We start from the raw sequence: 15234 nt of genomic DNA, 5'->3' as shown, positions 1-15234 counted from the left end.
CAAGCCTAATTTACGCAAGACTACCGACAGCAGGTCGTGTCCCCATGTGTTCGCTCCACCTGTGACTTTATACTTAAGGGGCATTATTTCTAAGTATACGACGTTTTATTGTCTATGAAGCTTAAAGAGGCTGCTTTAATCATGGCGACCAGGACTTTCAACTTAATAAAGAAATGGTGTTGAAGTGACAATTGAACAACTGTCGAACACAAATATAATTTATGACATTCTCCGTGCAGAATTAAATTATCTTTAAATAATGAATTATTTGTACAAACTCGCTCTAAATTATATATTTGATATCTACATAAAATAATTGAGTTCGTTTCTATATCCACAGGCTGGGTTGGGCTGAGTAGGACGACAATATCGACATTCAGTTGTCTCGAAAACAAGGCATCTATTTTGTCCAAATCTGGTGAACAAGGTTTTTCAGATTGCGAGTAATCCATTCCCTTTGTGTAGAATACAAGGCTGAAGGTAATTGCAAAGCATTCGATAAGCTACGCTGAATGGCTGTTTTGTAGGCCATCACAAACTCGTTCAATAGTGTGAATTTCAGGGTCACTGTATGTGAACTAATTGCGCAGGCGTGCTCAATGATCTTCTTTGTAAACTTGGATGACCCTGATGCAGAAGCGTAGAAAATTGGTATTGAGAAATTTTTATTAACGTGCATATAAGATTCAAGAAATTTAGTCTCCGGTGTATTGGCGTCGCCAGCAATATGCGACATATCATTATCATCATGGTATACTGGGCAGCCGATGTGACACTCTCTGAACCAAGTGAAAGCGCTTTTCTTATCTATGTAATACAGTTTCAACTTTGTGTGATTTCTGATCAACCAATGTCTTTCAAGTACCGTACAATTCCAAATATCTTCTTAGCGAAGTCCGTATAAATTGACGTCATAAAGTCACTAGGAATAAAACTCCCCACTACAGAGAGGAAAGGAGGGTCTCACAATGGGTGTGTGCGTTGCATTTTCATCCACCACACGCATCGCCTCTTACTCTGTTTTCCTTCAAAACTCTCGTTTTTGTGCTGAGAAGAATTCAATTGGCCTCACGCAGGGATTTCTGAATATTGAACATCATTGAAAATCCTTGGCTATTATGACTGTGAAAAGCAGTGAATTTTGTACGAGCTGGGTGTGCCTTGTTTTGATGTTGGTTGCTATGTCGACGGTTACATATATAATAATGCTTGCATAGCGACAAAACACAGTTGGTACAAGGACTAGTTAACCATCAACTTCTACACCCTCACTTGTACGTATTTGTGGAAACTAACAGCTCCCGGATTTCAAAATGGGCTGTAACGTACCTCTTTGGGTAAGAAAATTTAGTTTATAGTTTGTCTCGATGGTTTGTCATTAGCAGAGCTAACATTCAATTTATTTATTTAAGAGTTTAGGAATTGAATTGAGACATATTCAGCCGCCTTTGAGTTAACTGAAAGGGGAACGTTTCCATTCACAATATTGTGTGCCCAGTAAGAGCTCTTTCGGTGCATTTGAATTTTGTTCACTGAGGGTCGTGGTGTCTTAGGATGCCTCAGAACTGTAAAGAACTGTAACAAAAATTGGAACCGATAACGACTGTAAACAAAAGTCAAACGAAAGATTAACAGTGGTTATTCTACTTTTTCAGCCTTTCATCCTCGTTCACATCTGGCTGTCTGTAACGTAAGTAGCACTCGTTTTGTCAGAATTTGCGACTTGACCTCCTGTACATCTGAAAAAATCCAAACGTAACCTAGCCCATACTTAACGAATATGTATTGGAACACTGTGAATTTGCTCGGATTAATCACTAATAGTACCGTGGTTTCAAATAAAATCTAATAAGTTTAATGAAATTATTGACATCAAAATTGTCATATCACTTACTCTTTTCACAGTACATAGTTTAGGCGGTCCTGGTTTTAAACAAATCAGTGTGAAGTTGGTCCTAAGCCTCCTAGGATTTGGTAGAGTCACAGGGATTGATTTAGAGGTGACACGAATGTTAGATCAGGTCTATATTGGGTCTATATCAGAGAGAGAGAGAGAGAGAGAGAGAGAGAGAGAGAGAGAGAGAGAGAGAGAGAGATTGGGAGGGAGGGTTAGGTCAGCTCTGAGCCCAGCAGGCGTAGAATAAAGTCGACAAATGAGTGACGGGTTTACGACTATCTAGGGTCAGGCCCAGAGATGGTTTTTGGGTCTGAATCTGAACGCAGCAACTATAATCTAAGCTCAGTCAAATCAAACGTACAAAAATGTTGTTTTGCAATTGTTAGTCGGAGCGGACAGTCTTCGAGTTTCGCAAGCAATGTCGTAAAACACTAGATCTTACACGACCCCGTCTTTTACAGAATTGCGGGTGTAAGAAACAGTGCCCTGATTTGTATCGCAATTTAATCTTTCAGTGGTTTTCAAGCCGCAAGATTTGGTGGGCAGTGGGTGACACATTCGTACGCTTGGATGAATTTTACCATCGTTGCTCTAGGATGTTGGACTGTTGGACAGAAAAGCATGAAGGAAAATTGTATTATGGTGAGTTATCATTCCGATAGATTCATTCAAAACACTAATGTTACATTTTACTACTTTACTTTACGATTTATCCGAAAAAAAGGAAGTGAATATGAACAGATCGGAATATTTGCAGTGGACGAGAGTTGTCCTGTTTGTAAACCAATGACGTAAACGAAATGCTAGTATCATTCACATATCATACAAAATTGATTGCCAAGGACAACTGTGAAATAGAGACCAGATGCGAAACCGAAGGAAAGCAAGAATACTGTTGTTTATTTGAACATATATCTCCATGTACCATGTTCATTGTTTGAGTAAAACGAATTTAGTTGAAAAGTATATTTTCAAACCAGCTTTCATGTGTTGTCGACATGTAGCCTACATGTAGCTAACAAAGGTTCTTGCTGTGATTAGGATAAGACAAGTGTGCTAATAAAGTTTACGGCAATGCACGACTCGAAAATACAGCTGATCTTCCTATGTTGGACAAGGAGACATCGAACTATTCTCCGTAACAATCGAGAACAACAATCGTTACGATACTGAGTAAAGCCATGAGGTGTAGAACAGGCCAAAGTATTAAAATATTGAGGGATATTTTCTCTGGAGATAATAACACGTCATACTCTAGTTCAGAGCAAGTGATTGGGTTCCTCTAGCCAGGACACAGTTCACCCTCTACCGTGCCCTAGCTTGCCTGCAATGAAAGTATTTGTATGTCCATTATAATATGCTTAGCTGGAATCCGGCAATCTGATTGGCTGGAGCCGGGGTTTATATTCTCCACAAGAAGACCTGCGCGCCGCGTAACAGTTTTGAGCTCGCGCAAATTTCGAACGCCAACTTTAGAGCTCAACGCGCCAAAATGTTGAACAAGTCTATAGCTTCAGATTGATTTTGTTTGTTAAATTTTAGTCTAGTGCAGCTTGACGAACCAACAAATGAAGAGTTTCTGTAAGGAGCGGAGGCTATGTAACAACAACATGAGTCTTTAAAGTTTTTTGAGCGTTTTTTTTTAAAGTAAAATTCTTCAAGTTCGATGTCTAATCGCGATATCGACGCGTTGCGTAACCGTATTTTATGAATTCAACTGTGCACGCGCGCGCGTTCTGAAACGTTCTTTTTTAGAGTTTGTATGAGGCTGAGCGCTCCTGAACTCTCGTCCCTAAATAACGAAACTGCCCACTTGTTTTTAACTTTAGCATATTATAATGAGGTTATAAACGGTGCGCTCGGGTATTTGGTTGCGGATGTAAGACCTCGGGGGTGAAAATTAGCATATTTGGGTGAAATAATCACCTCGCTTCGCTCGGTGATTAATTTCCCGCCAAATATGCCAATTTTCACCCCAGAGGTCTTATATCCGCAACCAAATACTCTCGCTTGCCGTTTATAACCTTTAATTGGTTATAAATTGGTTATAAAAATTTAACAATCAAAATCAATCTGAAGCCATAGACTTGCTCAACATTTTGGCGCGTTGAGCTCTAAAGTTGGTGTTCGAAATTTGCGCGAGCTCAAAAATGTTACGCGGCGCGCAGGTCTTCTTGTGGAATATATAAACCCCGGCTCCAGCCAATCAGATTTCCGGATTCCAGCTAAGCATATTATAATTAAAATGGTTCCATATTGGTGCATGGCTAGAGGAACCCAATCACTTGCCCTGTCTAGCATTTGGCAGCCTAGGTCAGGTTTTCATAGCGATCGGACGTGTCACCGTTGAGTTTGCGTACATTGCGTAGTGGTGAGTTATCGCTGTCACTCCACTCACAGGTTTTCACATGAAAACAGAACACAAATCATTTCGTTCACCCCACTCACACATTGAAAAATCACAGACTTGAACCAAGTCTATAGTGGACTGTGCGGTCGCAGAATTGTAGCATGTTTTGAAACCTAGAGGAATACGTGGGCTGCTAAATTTGAATCAGGTTTATATGAAATAGAAGAGACTCAAGAGAAGCTTTTAAAAATAGCGCTGATCGCAAATGACGTCACTGTTCTCTCTCATTAATATGCATAAATAAACATTTGTCCGTATTTTCTGCATAAACGACGAAAATAAAACCTGCGAGTGTTAGAAAGGCTATTTAGCGTCACACTTATTCGTATGAATTGATGACTGAGACTACAAGCTGCAACAGCAGCCGCGCATACAACGATAAAATTTGTCCGAATTTCAGCATATTTGTCCGAAAGTCGCGCGCATGCAGCTATATTTAGTAACAAACCCGAAATCACGATCAACGCTATTCACCGACTTGAACCAAGTCCAAGTCCACTACTAAGAAAATGTTGTCCCATTGATATATAAACTTTAGGTAAATGGCAGATTTTAGGTAAAAACTTCACTACCGCAAACTATGGTCTATCTGGAATACCTGTCAATGACAGGGGTAATAATAGTAAAAGATGCGTCTCAGATCATTTCAGATAGGCAAGCAAATCCGGAAATTTTACAATGTGACTCTAAACATAGACATACCAGTGGACTGATGCAAAATTTCTCAAACAAAGAGTTACAGGTAACCAGGGTAACAAGTAACGCATACAGGTAACAATGGAATTCACATTTTTTCTCGAGATATATAATAAAATCATGAAGTATTAAACTTTTCGCGAACACGATAAAAGTATTCTATGAATACTTAGGGGTTATTACACGAAGTTTGGGCGATACCGCGTCGTATTCTCGTGATGTGTCCGTATTTTGACTCGTTGCTGCGCAACTCGTCAAAATACGGACACATCACTCGAATACGACGCGGTATCGCCCAAACTTCGTGTAATAACCCCTTTATCATACATGCATACTTTGGTTATGACTGTTTTCCTACAGACGCTCCGAAATTAGCAACGAAACCAACTTGAAATCGACCTTGCTTCCTCCAGGCTTTACTTATAAAAAGTTGGTTGCTAAGGAGTGATGACAACCGTATCACTTCTTGATATTATTCCGCTATTGGGCCATTCCACTGCAAAGGAGGGTTTATGGAGCACTTTTACAGCAAACAATTTAAATATTACGATGTCGACACAGGTTTTCATAATTTGAAGAAGATTTATTTTTAGTTTAAAATGACGGTGGATGTAAAACATAGGCGGGAGTCCACAAAATGGGTGTGTTTTCGTGTTTTAATACATAACCTCATCCCTGCGTGAAAGTTATGAGGCCGCCAAAATCGGGTCAAAATAGTCGCGCCACGCTCAAACTCTTATCGAGTATGAACAGCTGAGAGCACAGAGCAAGCAGCTCTGCGACATCTATGAATGCACATACAGTGGATATAAAACCCGTACCAGTCAGTTTATCTCGAAGAATTATACATGTTCCCAGACGTCAAATATGCCAAATTTACCATCTCAGTAAGCGGATTAGTGAAAACATGAAGTGAGTACACTGTAAGCTGTAGTGTCGTAACTCGTTCGTGATTTTGTTGCTGTACGAATAAAAGTACATTTCAAAGGTATTTCCGTCGTCTGCTCGTATATTTTCCTTCCTGGCTTGCCTAAATAGAACTAAACTTCCTTTAACAACCGAAGCGAAAGTTTGACTTTCCCTAGATGGCACATTGTATCTGAAACCCGCACAGCATCGGTGCCACCAGACACGATCATGACCTGTGAACTGACAGGTACAAATCGGAAATTTATATCATGTGCACCTTCAACCTTGTCTGTCGCGAGTATTTTCAGTGCGGTTGGATTTTCGTGGCTCATTTACGACTGTAAACGATGTAATTCACCGCCCAGATCAACAGGAAACTTGTCGTAAACCGATTCTATCATGATGCTCTGTCAACCGATATCTTAACGTGTAATGATACTTCCATGGTGTAAATATTCAGCAGCATAGACGACACGAAAACACTGCACCGTGCACCGCCACGGGACCGGCCGTGAATTGACAGGTGTCGGCAAATTATACAAATTTTCAATACGTTTGTTTGTATGTTTTTGGTACACTGTCCTTGTGCCTAAGGGCAATGCCCATGAAGTGACTGCAAACAACAGAATTTTGACCATAATCATAATGACGTTTCGGATTGTCATTTGTCTATATTCGCTCAGCTGTTTTATATGTACATATACCAACGAAGGTCATGCATACAGCCATGATACAGCGAAGGTCACGCGTCCGCGTCGCTGTATGTAGTTCGGTTACAGTGAAAATATAATTCGTATCTTCACTAGTTAAAATATGGGCTCATATCAGTACCGTCTGAACAATAGAAGAATAGCAATACAGGCATAGCATGTATGATAATTAACAATATTTCACTTAATTTTTTTTAATTTGAGCAAGATTTAGTTTTCTTCAGCTCTTACAAAATCTTTTTAGCGATCAATTAATGTTTAACCTTAAAACATTTCATGTCCTATTTTTCGTTTTCAGCTGATCATTTCACTCATCCTCGGCTTCATCTTTGACATCGTCTTCTTGGCTCTATACGAGGGTGGATTTACCTGCAACAGTGGCAACAACGGTAGAGGAGCTTGTAGTGAATATCTGTTCAGTTACTTCATGGCAATCATCAACTGTATTTTCAAGATAGTAACTCTGATATTCGCCATTTGTGAGTACAAGAATCGCGGCGGCAGCGTCCCCAACGTCAAAGCTTCAGTATCAGTCGGATAAAATCGATATCTACAATTCTAGCTGAAACAATTTCCAATGCGAAAAACACTTTGTATATATTCTCACTTCTACCACTGCGTTGCAACAACAAGGGTTTTGTGTCAAGGCCATTACTACGCATGCACGGCCTACACTCCAGTTTTTGTGATTATATCTGCACAACCCCATTCATCTGAAGCGGACGACAATTTGTGCATGGAACAGGTCTGGCTGTATGGCAGTTGCCATGACAACACTGAAGTGACCCACTCGCACTATATAGAAAACAACAACCGATTTATACATTATGCTTCTCGAAGGAAAATAACTTGTCTGGGATTGATGACTTGCTTACATAAAAATTTGAGTAAAACAGCACTGATTACCGTGAACAACAACTACTGAACCTTGACCTGCGAACGATACGCCAAGACTCCAATGTCACTACGCATGAGCAGACAGTATTTGCAACGGAACTTTCATTGTACATAACATACTTCGCCCTATTCCTGAGAAACGCATCTTTTAAAACGTTTGTTGCGCTCGTTGCAAGAAAAATATCAGAAAAATTGCTATATTTATGACCATTTATTGAAATATGAATGACAGATAAATTATGCGCGCCATTGTTCTGCCTTTGCTCATCTTTTAACAGATCAGAAAGACACCTATTGTATAATTGCCATATGTAATATAATTTCGTTTATGCAACTTTTTATAATGTCAAATTAATTTTGTGAATTAAAAAAAAGTGTGTATTTGTTTGTTTGAAATGAAATGACAGGAAACTTTGTGATTAGCACTCAAGTCATACCTCACAAAAATACCCAAAAGTTTGTTCCGTCCAGTTTCCATTGTAAATACAATCAAGGACCATCACTAGAGACACTACAACCCTTCTTTGGTTTTGAGTTGATAATCTTATGGAATTGCTTTCATTATAGTTTGTTCAAACACAGTCAGTCCTTTTGATAAATAAACTTAGGTTTTACAAGACAGAATCTGGCATGTATCGAATAAATTGTCACTATCCATTGAAAACACAGTCACGAAGTTAATTTGATTGCAAGCTTTCAGAAACACTTTTCATATCTATACATCATAATTTTATCAAAGCTTCGGTAAACTGTCAGTTTCTCGTTATTTCTATCACGTGGTTGAAATATTATTGTGAAATTTATTAAATAGCTGTAACTTTTTGACGATATTTTTATTGTTGTTGTCGAAGGACACCAGCACAGTGTCATTTTTCTTCGCCCTCAAATGTGTAGTAATGCACAGTGTACACTGTACAAAAGAATTTATCTGGACTCAAAGTCAGTTGTCGAAAGGACTATTCGACATTATAGACACACATCTTCGCTTGCCAAGGCCTGCTGTTCGGGCAGCTGGATGCTTCCCGCAATTTAGTTAGTGGAAGACTCCTGTCTGGCTAACGAGCCGTGCGAGCGGACGATGATAGACACATAGAGGCCTACGTAGTGTGTTGACAGGTTTAGATAGAGAAGTTGCATTTTATAAACAGAACTTCAAAAATACTGCGAGGTGAACCAAGATTTACAACTTATGGAGCTTTAAGCAACTTTTTGATTGAAACTAGCTGATGACATTGGCGGCTTTTGAATTTTTTCTTGAACGCAGTAGGCCTTCATATAAAATGAACATCCAAGATGGAGCGATGTCTGTACGTGCGGTAAATTTAGACAAGGTGACATCAATACAAGTGCAGTGACATGATTTGCTGTGTCACAAACATGGCACTGGGTTCCCTACAGCAATTTTTTAAAATTTGAATGACATCCACAACTTCTATGGTCTACAGCTTTGGGTCACCTTTTGTAACTGACTCCTTAAAAACACGTGGAATTTTATTCTAGTCACGCATGCACAGACTATTGTGCTGCACTTTCATTCTGGACAGTCAATAAAAAGTACTAGTCGCGTCTGTTAACATAACACAAAAACAAGGCAGAAGTACAGCATTACAGAGTTGTACAAACATTTAATTGAGTCTTCATACTTAGTTTGTGTACTACACCATTTTATAGTTTGGTATCAATTCGTCATATGCCAGGTAAAATCGGGGCAAGGAATGTCAATTAGACGGAGATTTTAAATTTAAAGTCATGACGACACCTTAGGTGTGAACCAATCGTTTCAAGCTTTCATCTTTGATAATAGACAATTTGACACACTGGGGTGATCACCTTTATACGGTGCCTTTCTCTGTTTACGATTTCTACTCTACCGAACTCATTGTAGCGATGAAAAGACGGTAGATATAACTGAGCTGGGTGTGCTTTGTTTTGACACTAGTTGCTATACCAACAATTTTTTCATATATAACAGTGTTGTTCCTCACACGACTAAGTTCTCACATTCTAGCGACGACGTAAGTTACAACCGATTCGATAGCTTAATTCGTTTACCAGTTCTTGAACGTATATTTGAGTAAACGCTGTTGAAGATGGGTTGTAACGTACCTCTCTGGGTAAGACAGTTTGTGTTTTGATTAGTGAATGCGGATGATAGCATCCGAAAAGTCATCTCGATATTTTTCGATTTGTAATGGTCGCATTGAATGTGATTTCGTCTTTAAGCAACAGAGCCACTGCCAGCAATCCAATAGGTAATGATTTTCCTGCTAGAAATATTGCTGAACTTGATTGGTTAATTAAAAACTTTGGAGGACGCCTTCAAATCATATATCATATCATATATCAGATATTTACAAGCTTATGAACAGGATAAATGTTACCAGTGTTGAAAATAGCACTGAAATGTTCCACTGCGTCTAAAAATGTTCAGTAACGATCATTTTATAAGCGAGAACATTACGAGATCAATGTTCTTGTGCTGGGGTGAAAACTTAAAGATACACAGCACATCATTACAAAGCTAACTCATTTATGACACACACTGGTCACTTCACAGAAAGTGTCTCTCACCGTCCTGAACAAATGATTCATTCAAATCAAATGTGATGCGTCGGAAATCCTTTGATTAAGTCTCTTCAAACATACTAAACTATCTCGGTCTTCTGTATAATTCCTTACAGCCATTTATTCTGACTCATATCTGGCTATCTGTGGCGTAAGTATAATTTCATTTTAATTTTAAAATTTCATGAACAGTAACTTTGAAATTATTTTGCAGAATTTTGTTCTGTTAGTAAGACGTAGTTTCTTGGACTTCATCCATAATTATGTCAGAGTGTCCTGGCTTGGTCAACTCAGCCTACATGTGCATAACACAGAAAGTTATTGTTGGCCTTTAAATTTAGTCTGGACTATAATAATATATACACAAGAAGATATTGCATACAAAAATTAAGCATTCTTGGTCACTGGATCAAGACTTAAAGTTGCTGTTATTGTCTCTGTAAGCTAAATTTCTCTGTTATATGATAAATCACTCTCCAACTTGTTGTATTACGAATCGGTGAGACAAAGGAAGGCTCCATCATTTGTTGAACACACAAAACATTCAACACAAGAACGTTAACGGGGTCTATTTATGGGAAAGGTAATCATCTTCTCAGTTGACCATTATTTTTTCTGTCGTGCGTTGTTTAGTTTGCATTTCATAAAATATCGTTGGAAACCCATGTGTTACGTCTCAGCCTGTATGTGCGGAGTTTGTTATTAAATATGCTGACCTAATTTTTTTTATGTACAACACTAACTATATATCTTGCTTCAGAAAGTACCACTAAAATACCACTTAAATATCTACTGGTAAAGTACAAAAAACATACCAGCACTGTCCACTTCTTAATTGGATTCAACGATATTACGGTTTTTATTTATTTTCACACATTACTATTAAACTGTGCAATAAATTGCGATTCTTCCTTAGCGATGCATCATTAAATATTTGTTCTGGACTTTTCAGAATTTAGACATGCAATTTTAATGCGTACAAGATTTGACAGTTTTATTTTGACTTTCACGGCATTTGCTGCATTTTTCGCAGAATTCCACACTGTACGGTTAAAAGTATTGGCATAGATTTAAGCAATATTTGCTCTGCACATTTTCCTCCTATTTTACCACCCTTCAAAAGATCGAATAGTCAATTCCGTGACCACCTCTCCTGGGATAATAGTTGATCCTTAAACAGAAACATCATTAGCCATGGAATGATATCGTTCCGATTTACTGTACGTTCAGTTTCCCTGGTTCATATTTTGATGTGGTAAATCTAGAGACCAAATTCGAATCGTAAACTTTGGCATACTCAGTGCTATTTGACTGAAGTTGGCGTTTCATAGCTTTACGGTCGATGATATTGAAAGGAAAATCGGGCGTAGTCAGCTGAAGAATTGAAAGGGAGGTCATCGAACATTGAAATTAGTATAAAAGGTGTCAGCTACAAACAATAAATACAAGTTTCCCGTGTTTTCAAAACCTGAAACCCTTTGCGATGGCAAAACTTGTTTTAGTTGTTGTTAGCGATAGAGCTTGCTTGATTTACCGAAATCCGATATAGAGGTTGTTCAGTTATTATACAATATTTTTACTCCAAAAGTTTCGGTCGTGTTTGCATAAATGCATGCAAAGGGTTTTCGGTACATCCAGAGCTCAACAACAATACTTGAATCACAGGTCAAAACCTGTAAATATGAAATGATACCGTCCCCATTGTCTTTTCCACGATTTTCACATTTTAGTTTGCACATATCTACAGACACAGGCGATATATTGCATGTTAAGAATGAATCAGCCGAGTATTAATTCATTATAAAACTAGATGTAATAAAGATATTGCTTTTGAAAGAGAATTGAAAAAACTCAATTGGAGTAGTCTCTAGTTTGGAAAGCAGTCACCGGAGTGCAGCGATTCACTGTCAGTTTGTTGCTATGACCTTGTAGTTCTTTGTCTCTCTCTCTCTCTCTCTCTCTCTCTCTCTCTCTCTCTCTCTCTCGTTGATTCCGTTTCTCCCTTGTTGTTTTCGGACTTTCGGGCGAAAAACTGAGACAATTGAAAAATAACTTTCATCACATCTCATAGCAAACAAGAGTTCGATCGTGTCGACTGTTTTCATTATCTTATGAAGCATTGTTGAAGGGATTGTGTTAGAAACTTATCCTTTCACGCAATTGTACCAAGAATATGATAAGACGAGGAAAAGCTTATTAAAGGGACAAAGTCGCTCGTTTCTTTTAGTGTTTTCATGAATTTTGTTTGATATAAAAAGTAATTTTTGCTGTTTGACTTCTCGAAACATGCAGAAATATTGGTCAACTGTGCACAACCTCAAATCTACCTGAAGCCATACAAGATTAAACATTCAAAAAATTAAATTGCGTCCACAAGTGTTACCATGCATGGCTGAACAACACTTTCACATAAAGTATGCTTTTCTTATGACATTCTAATTGGCGGTGCCTTCCGCATAGGTAAGGATAACAGCTTTCCCTAAGATTGTGGCAATGTTTATTTGTGATAGCAAAGCAAATCGGAGTAGGAAAAATCTACAAACTGTTGGCATTCAGCAAAGGGGTAATTTTTAACACTTTTGTAGCTATATATCGTCGTCATTTTGTACACAGAGTGACTTTATGCTAGTATTTCATGATTTCTGGATATCACAGAATGGTAAAAAAGTGACTTTGTCCCTTTAATCACTCACCAAAAATACGTATGGTCACGCTTTGATATTTCAGTGGATTTGAGGCTGCTACATGGGTAACCCATTCGTATGCCTGGATGAATTTCTGTATCGTTGCACTTGGATGTTGGACCGTTGGACAAAATAATATCAAAGAAAATTGCATCATGGTAAGTTGGAAATTTAGTACCACATGACACCAAGTTTGTACGGCGGCTTTGTTTTCCTGCATCGAATATTCTTTAAGCATATTCAAGGATCAGAGAAGTTTCACTTGTACTGGAATTTAATCTTCTCCCCTCGCTGGTTAGTAGTTCCACCCATACCGTTGGCGTACACAGTAGAGGAATGAAGGATAGATTTGACCAAAAACAAAACAAAATAAAAACGCTCCTATCAGAAGAAATGAAATGGAAGCAAGTCAAGATGTAGAATATCATAAACTAATGTGGAATGGTACTTCGACTGGTCAGGATAATCTAGAACGGGACAAACGGAAAATCACATGGCCAAGAGTTTCGGCAAAGGAACGAGCAGGTCGTCTAGATTAAGATAAACATCTTATACTATATATTATGTCTGGTCGCAATACCAATCGTTTTGTAAAATCAAATTTTTATACTCTATTTCATTAATTTTGGTGCAGAATTTAAAGAAAATGCTTAAATAAATAATGCAAATTACGCCTATTTCCAAACCACGCCAACAAAAATAGCGATACCGGGATCTTTGCTTGATGCATCCATCACAATACATGGACCTTGTTTGACGAGGACCTTGTCGATCATGCGTCAGATTGAATATGACATATGAATATGCCATACTGGTATATAAACCCATAATCAACTCACGAACACTCGTGCAAATTTAACCCACTCGTGTGTATCTACAAGGCCCGACTTTAACAACTATTGGTTCTACTTTCCCTAACCTCTCAGTACCATTCTATTTATTGTTCAGCGAGACATGGTGTACCAGTCCCAGGCGAGACGAAGGATTACGTGCAGTGATAAATATTTAAGTTGTGGTCTTTATATCTGTACAATTCTTTAAATGCTTCGATTTCATTCAGCTTGAATTTGATATATCTAATACAACTGCATTTCTGCAAAGTACATCGTTAATAATGATTCATGTCTAAGTACGGATATTCGGAGTTAATATGCAGTATATTGAGTTCGGGTTTACCGTACTCGGATTGTGCATTACATAATATTTGACAAGGAAACGTCTGTATGCCGGTTGATATAACTAAGATTTTCACAATGTCTCTTGCAGCTGATTATCTCTTTGATCCTCGGCTTCATCTTCGATATCGTCTTCATCGCTATTTACGAAAAAGGGTTCACATGTGATCATGTTGCAGCAGCAGGAGGAGTTCACAACTGTAAAGAATACTTCTGGAGTTACTTCGTCGCTATCGTCAATTGTCTTTTCAAGATCGTCACTCTGATCTTCGCTATTTGTGAGTACAAGAATCGTGGCGGCAAAGTTCCAAATGTAAAAGCCTCTGTCTCAGTTGGGTAAACACTCGAATTACTAACGTTCAGTGTTTACCTCCGTCCATCAAGAGGTAAAAGTGTGTTGATAATCACGATGGAATACCAACAACGCTTCAAATGCGATCTTAATTAGACACTTCGATAGGGTTAGAAATATGCAGACTTCTGCACATCTTTGAGGATTTGCACATCCATAATGCAATTCGAATATCTTAAACAGATCAGTTTACCGTACTTCAAATAAATTCAAGTAAATTATAGACTGGTTTTAATGACTGCTGTAATTTAGAGGGAAAGCGGCCACAGTTCGAAAATCTTTTCAGAATTCTGTAAACACAATGCTCTTCTTCTCCCACTCTTCCGCTGTAGACTCTCAATGGCCGGCAGTCAGTTTGAATTTTTGACTTGCGACAAATCATTCTGTTATTGTAGATGAGCATGTAATCAGTTATTATGACATATGGTGGGCTTCCTTCGACATGAATGACCCCCCCACCCACCCACATTAAAAAGAACGTTAATGACCCAAAAAAGGATAAAAATTTACTAGCGTGCATTTGATATTATTTTGTACGTCATGTAAAAGCTACAGTAACTGTAATATTTTTATACATTCTAGCCGCAGTAACGTGATACTATCTGATAAATTTCTGTATTTAACATCCATGTAAAGAGAATCACCATGCAAAAACATTCCATTGATATTTCCTGTTCATCACATTCCAATATTAGAATAGGATAGGACATGACTGAGTAGCATAGCATTGTATAACATAGCGTAGGACGGGATAGGATGGGATAGGATGGTTTAGGATGGGATAGGATATAACAAAAAAATTACATAGCGCTTTGCCATCAGAAGATGTTACGTTGCTCTTACAAATGTTACCGACAAGCTCTCTCAAATATATGTATCTTTAACTTTGTTGTAAAATATCAAATATTTTGTCAAGAATAAAATACAAATGGGATCATC

At 38.2% G+C, this 15234-nt stretch overlaps 1 protein-coding gene across 1 annotated transcript; it reads left to right on the top strand.

Annotated features, from left to right (window-relative positions):
• Positions 1 to 330: 330 nt before the first annotated feature.
• LOC139137733 (type-1 angiotensin II receptor-associated protein-like) lies at positions 331 to 15234 on the top strand. Its single transcript, XM_070705992.1, has 7 exons — positions 331 to 1337; positions 1656 to 1690; positions 2413 to 2539; positions 6921 to 9633; positions 10201 to 10235; positions 12812 to 12926; positions 14035 to 15234. Exons 1-4 carry the CDS (start codon positions 1314 to 1316, stop codon positions 7161 to 7163), a joined length of 429 nt encoding a protein of 142 aa, XP_070562093.1. The 5' UTR covers positions 331 to 1313; the 3' UTR covers positions 7164 to 9633; positions 10201 to 10235; positions 12812 to 12926; positions 14035 to 15234.

The sequence above is a fragment of the Ptychodera flava genome, chromosome 7, assembly GCF_041260155.1.
Source record: "Ptychodera flava strain L36383 chromosome 7, AS_Pfla_20210202, whole genome shotgun sequence".
Classification (NCBI taxonomy): Eukaryota; Metazoa; Hemichordata; class Enteropneusta; family Ptychoderidae; genus Ptychodera; species Ptychodera flava.
This window is presented reverse-complemented; position numbering and strand designations above follow the sequence as displayed.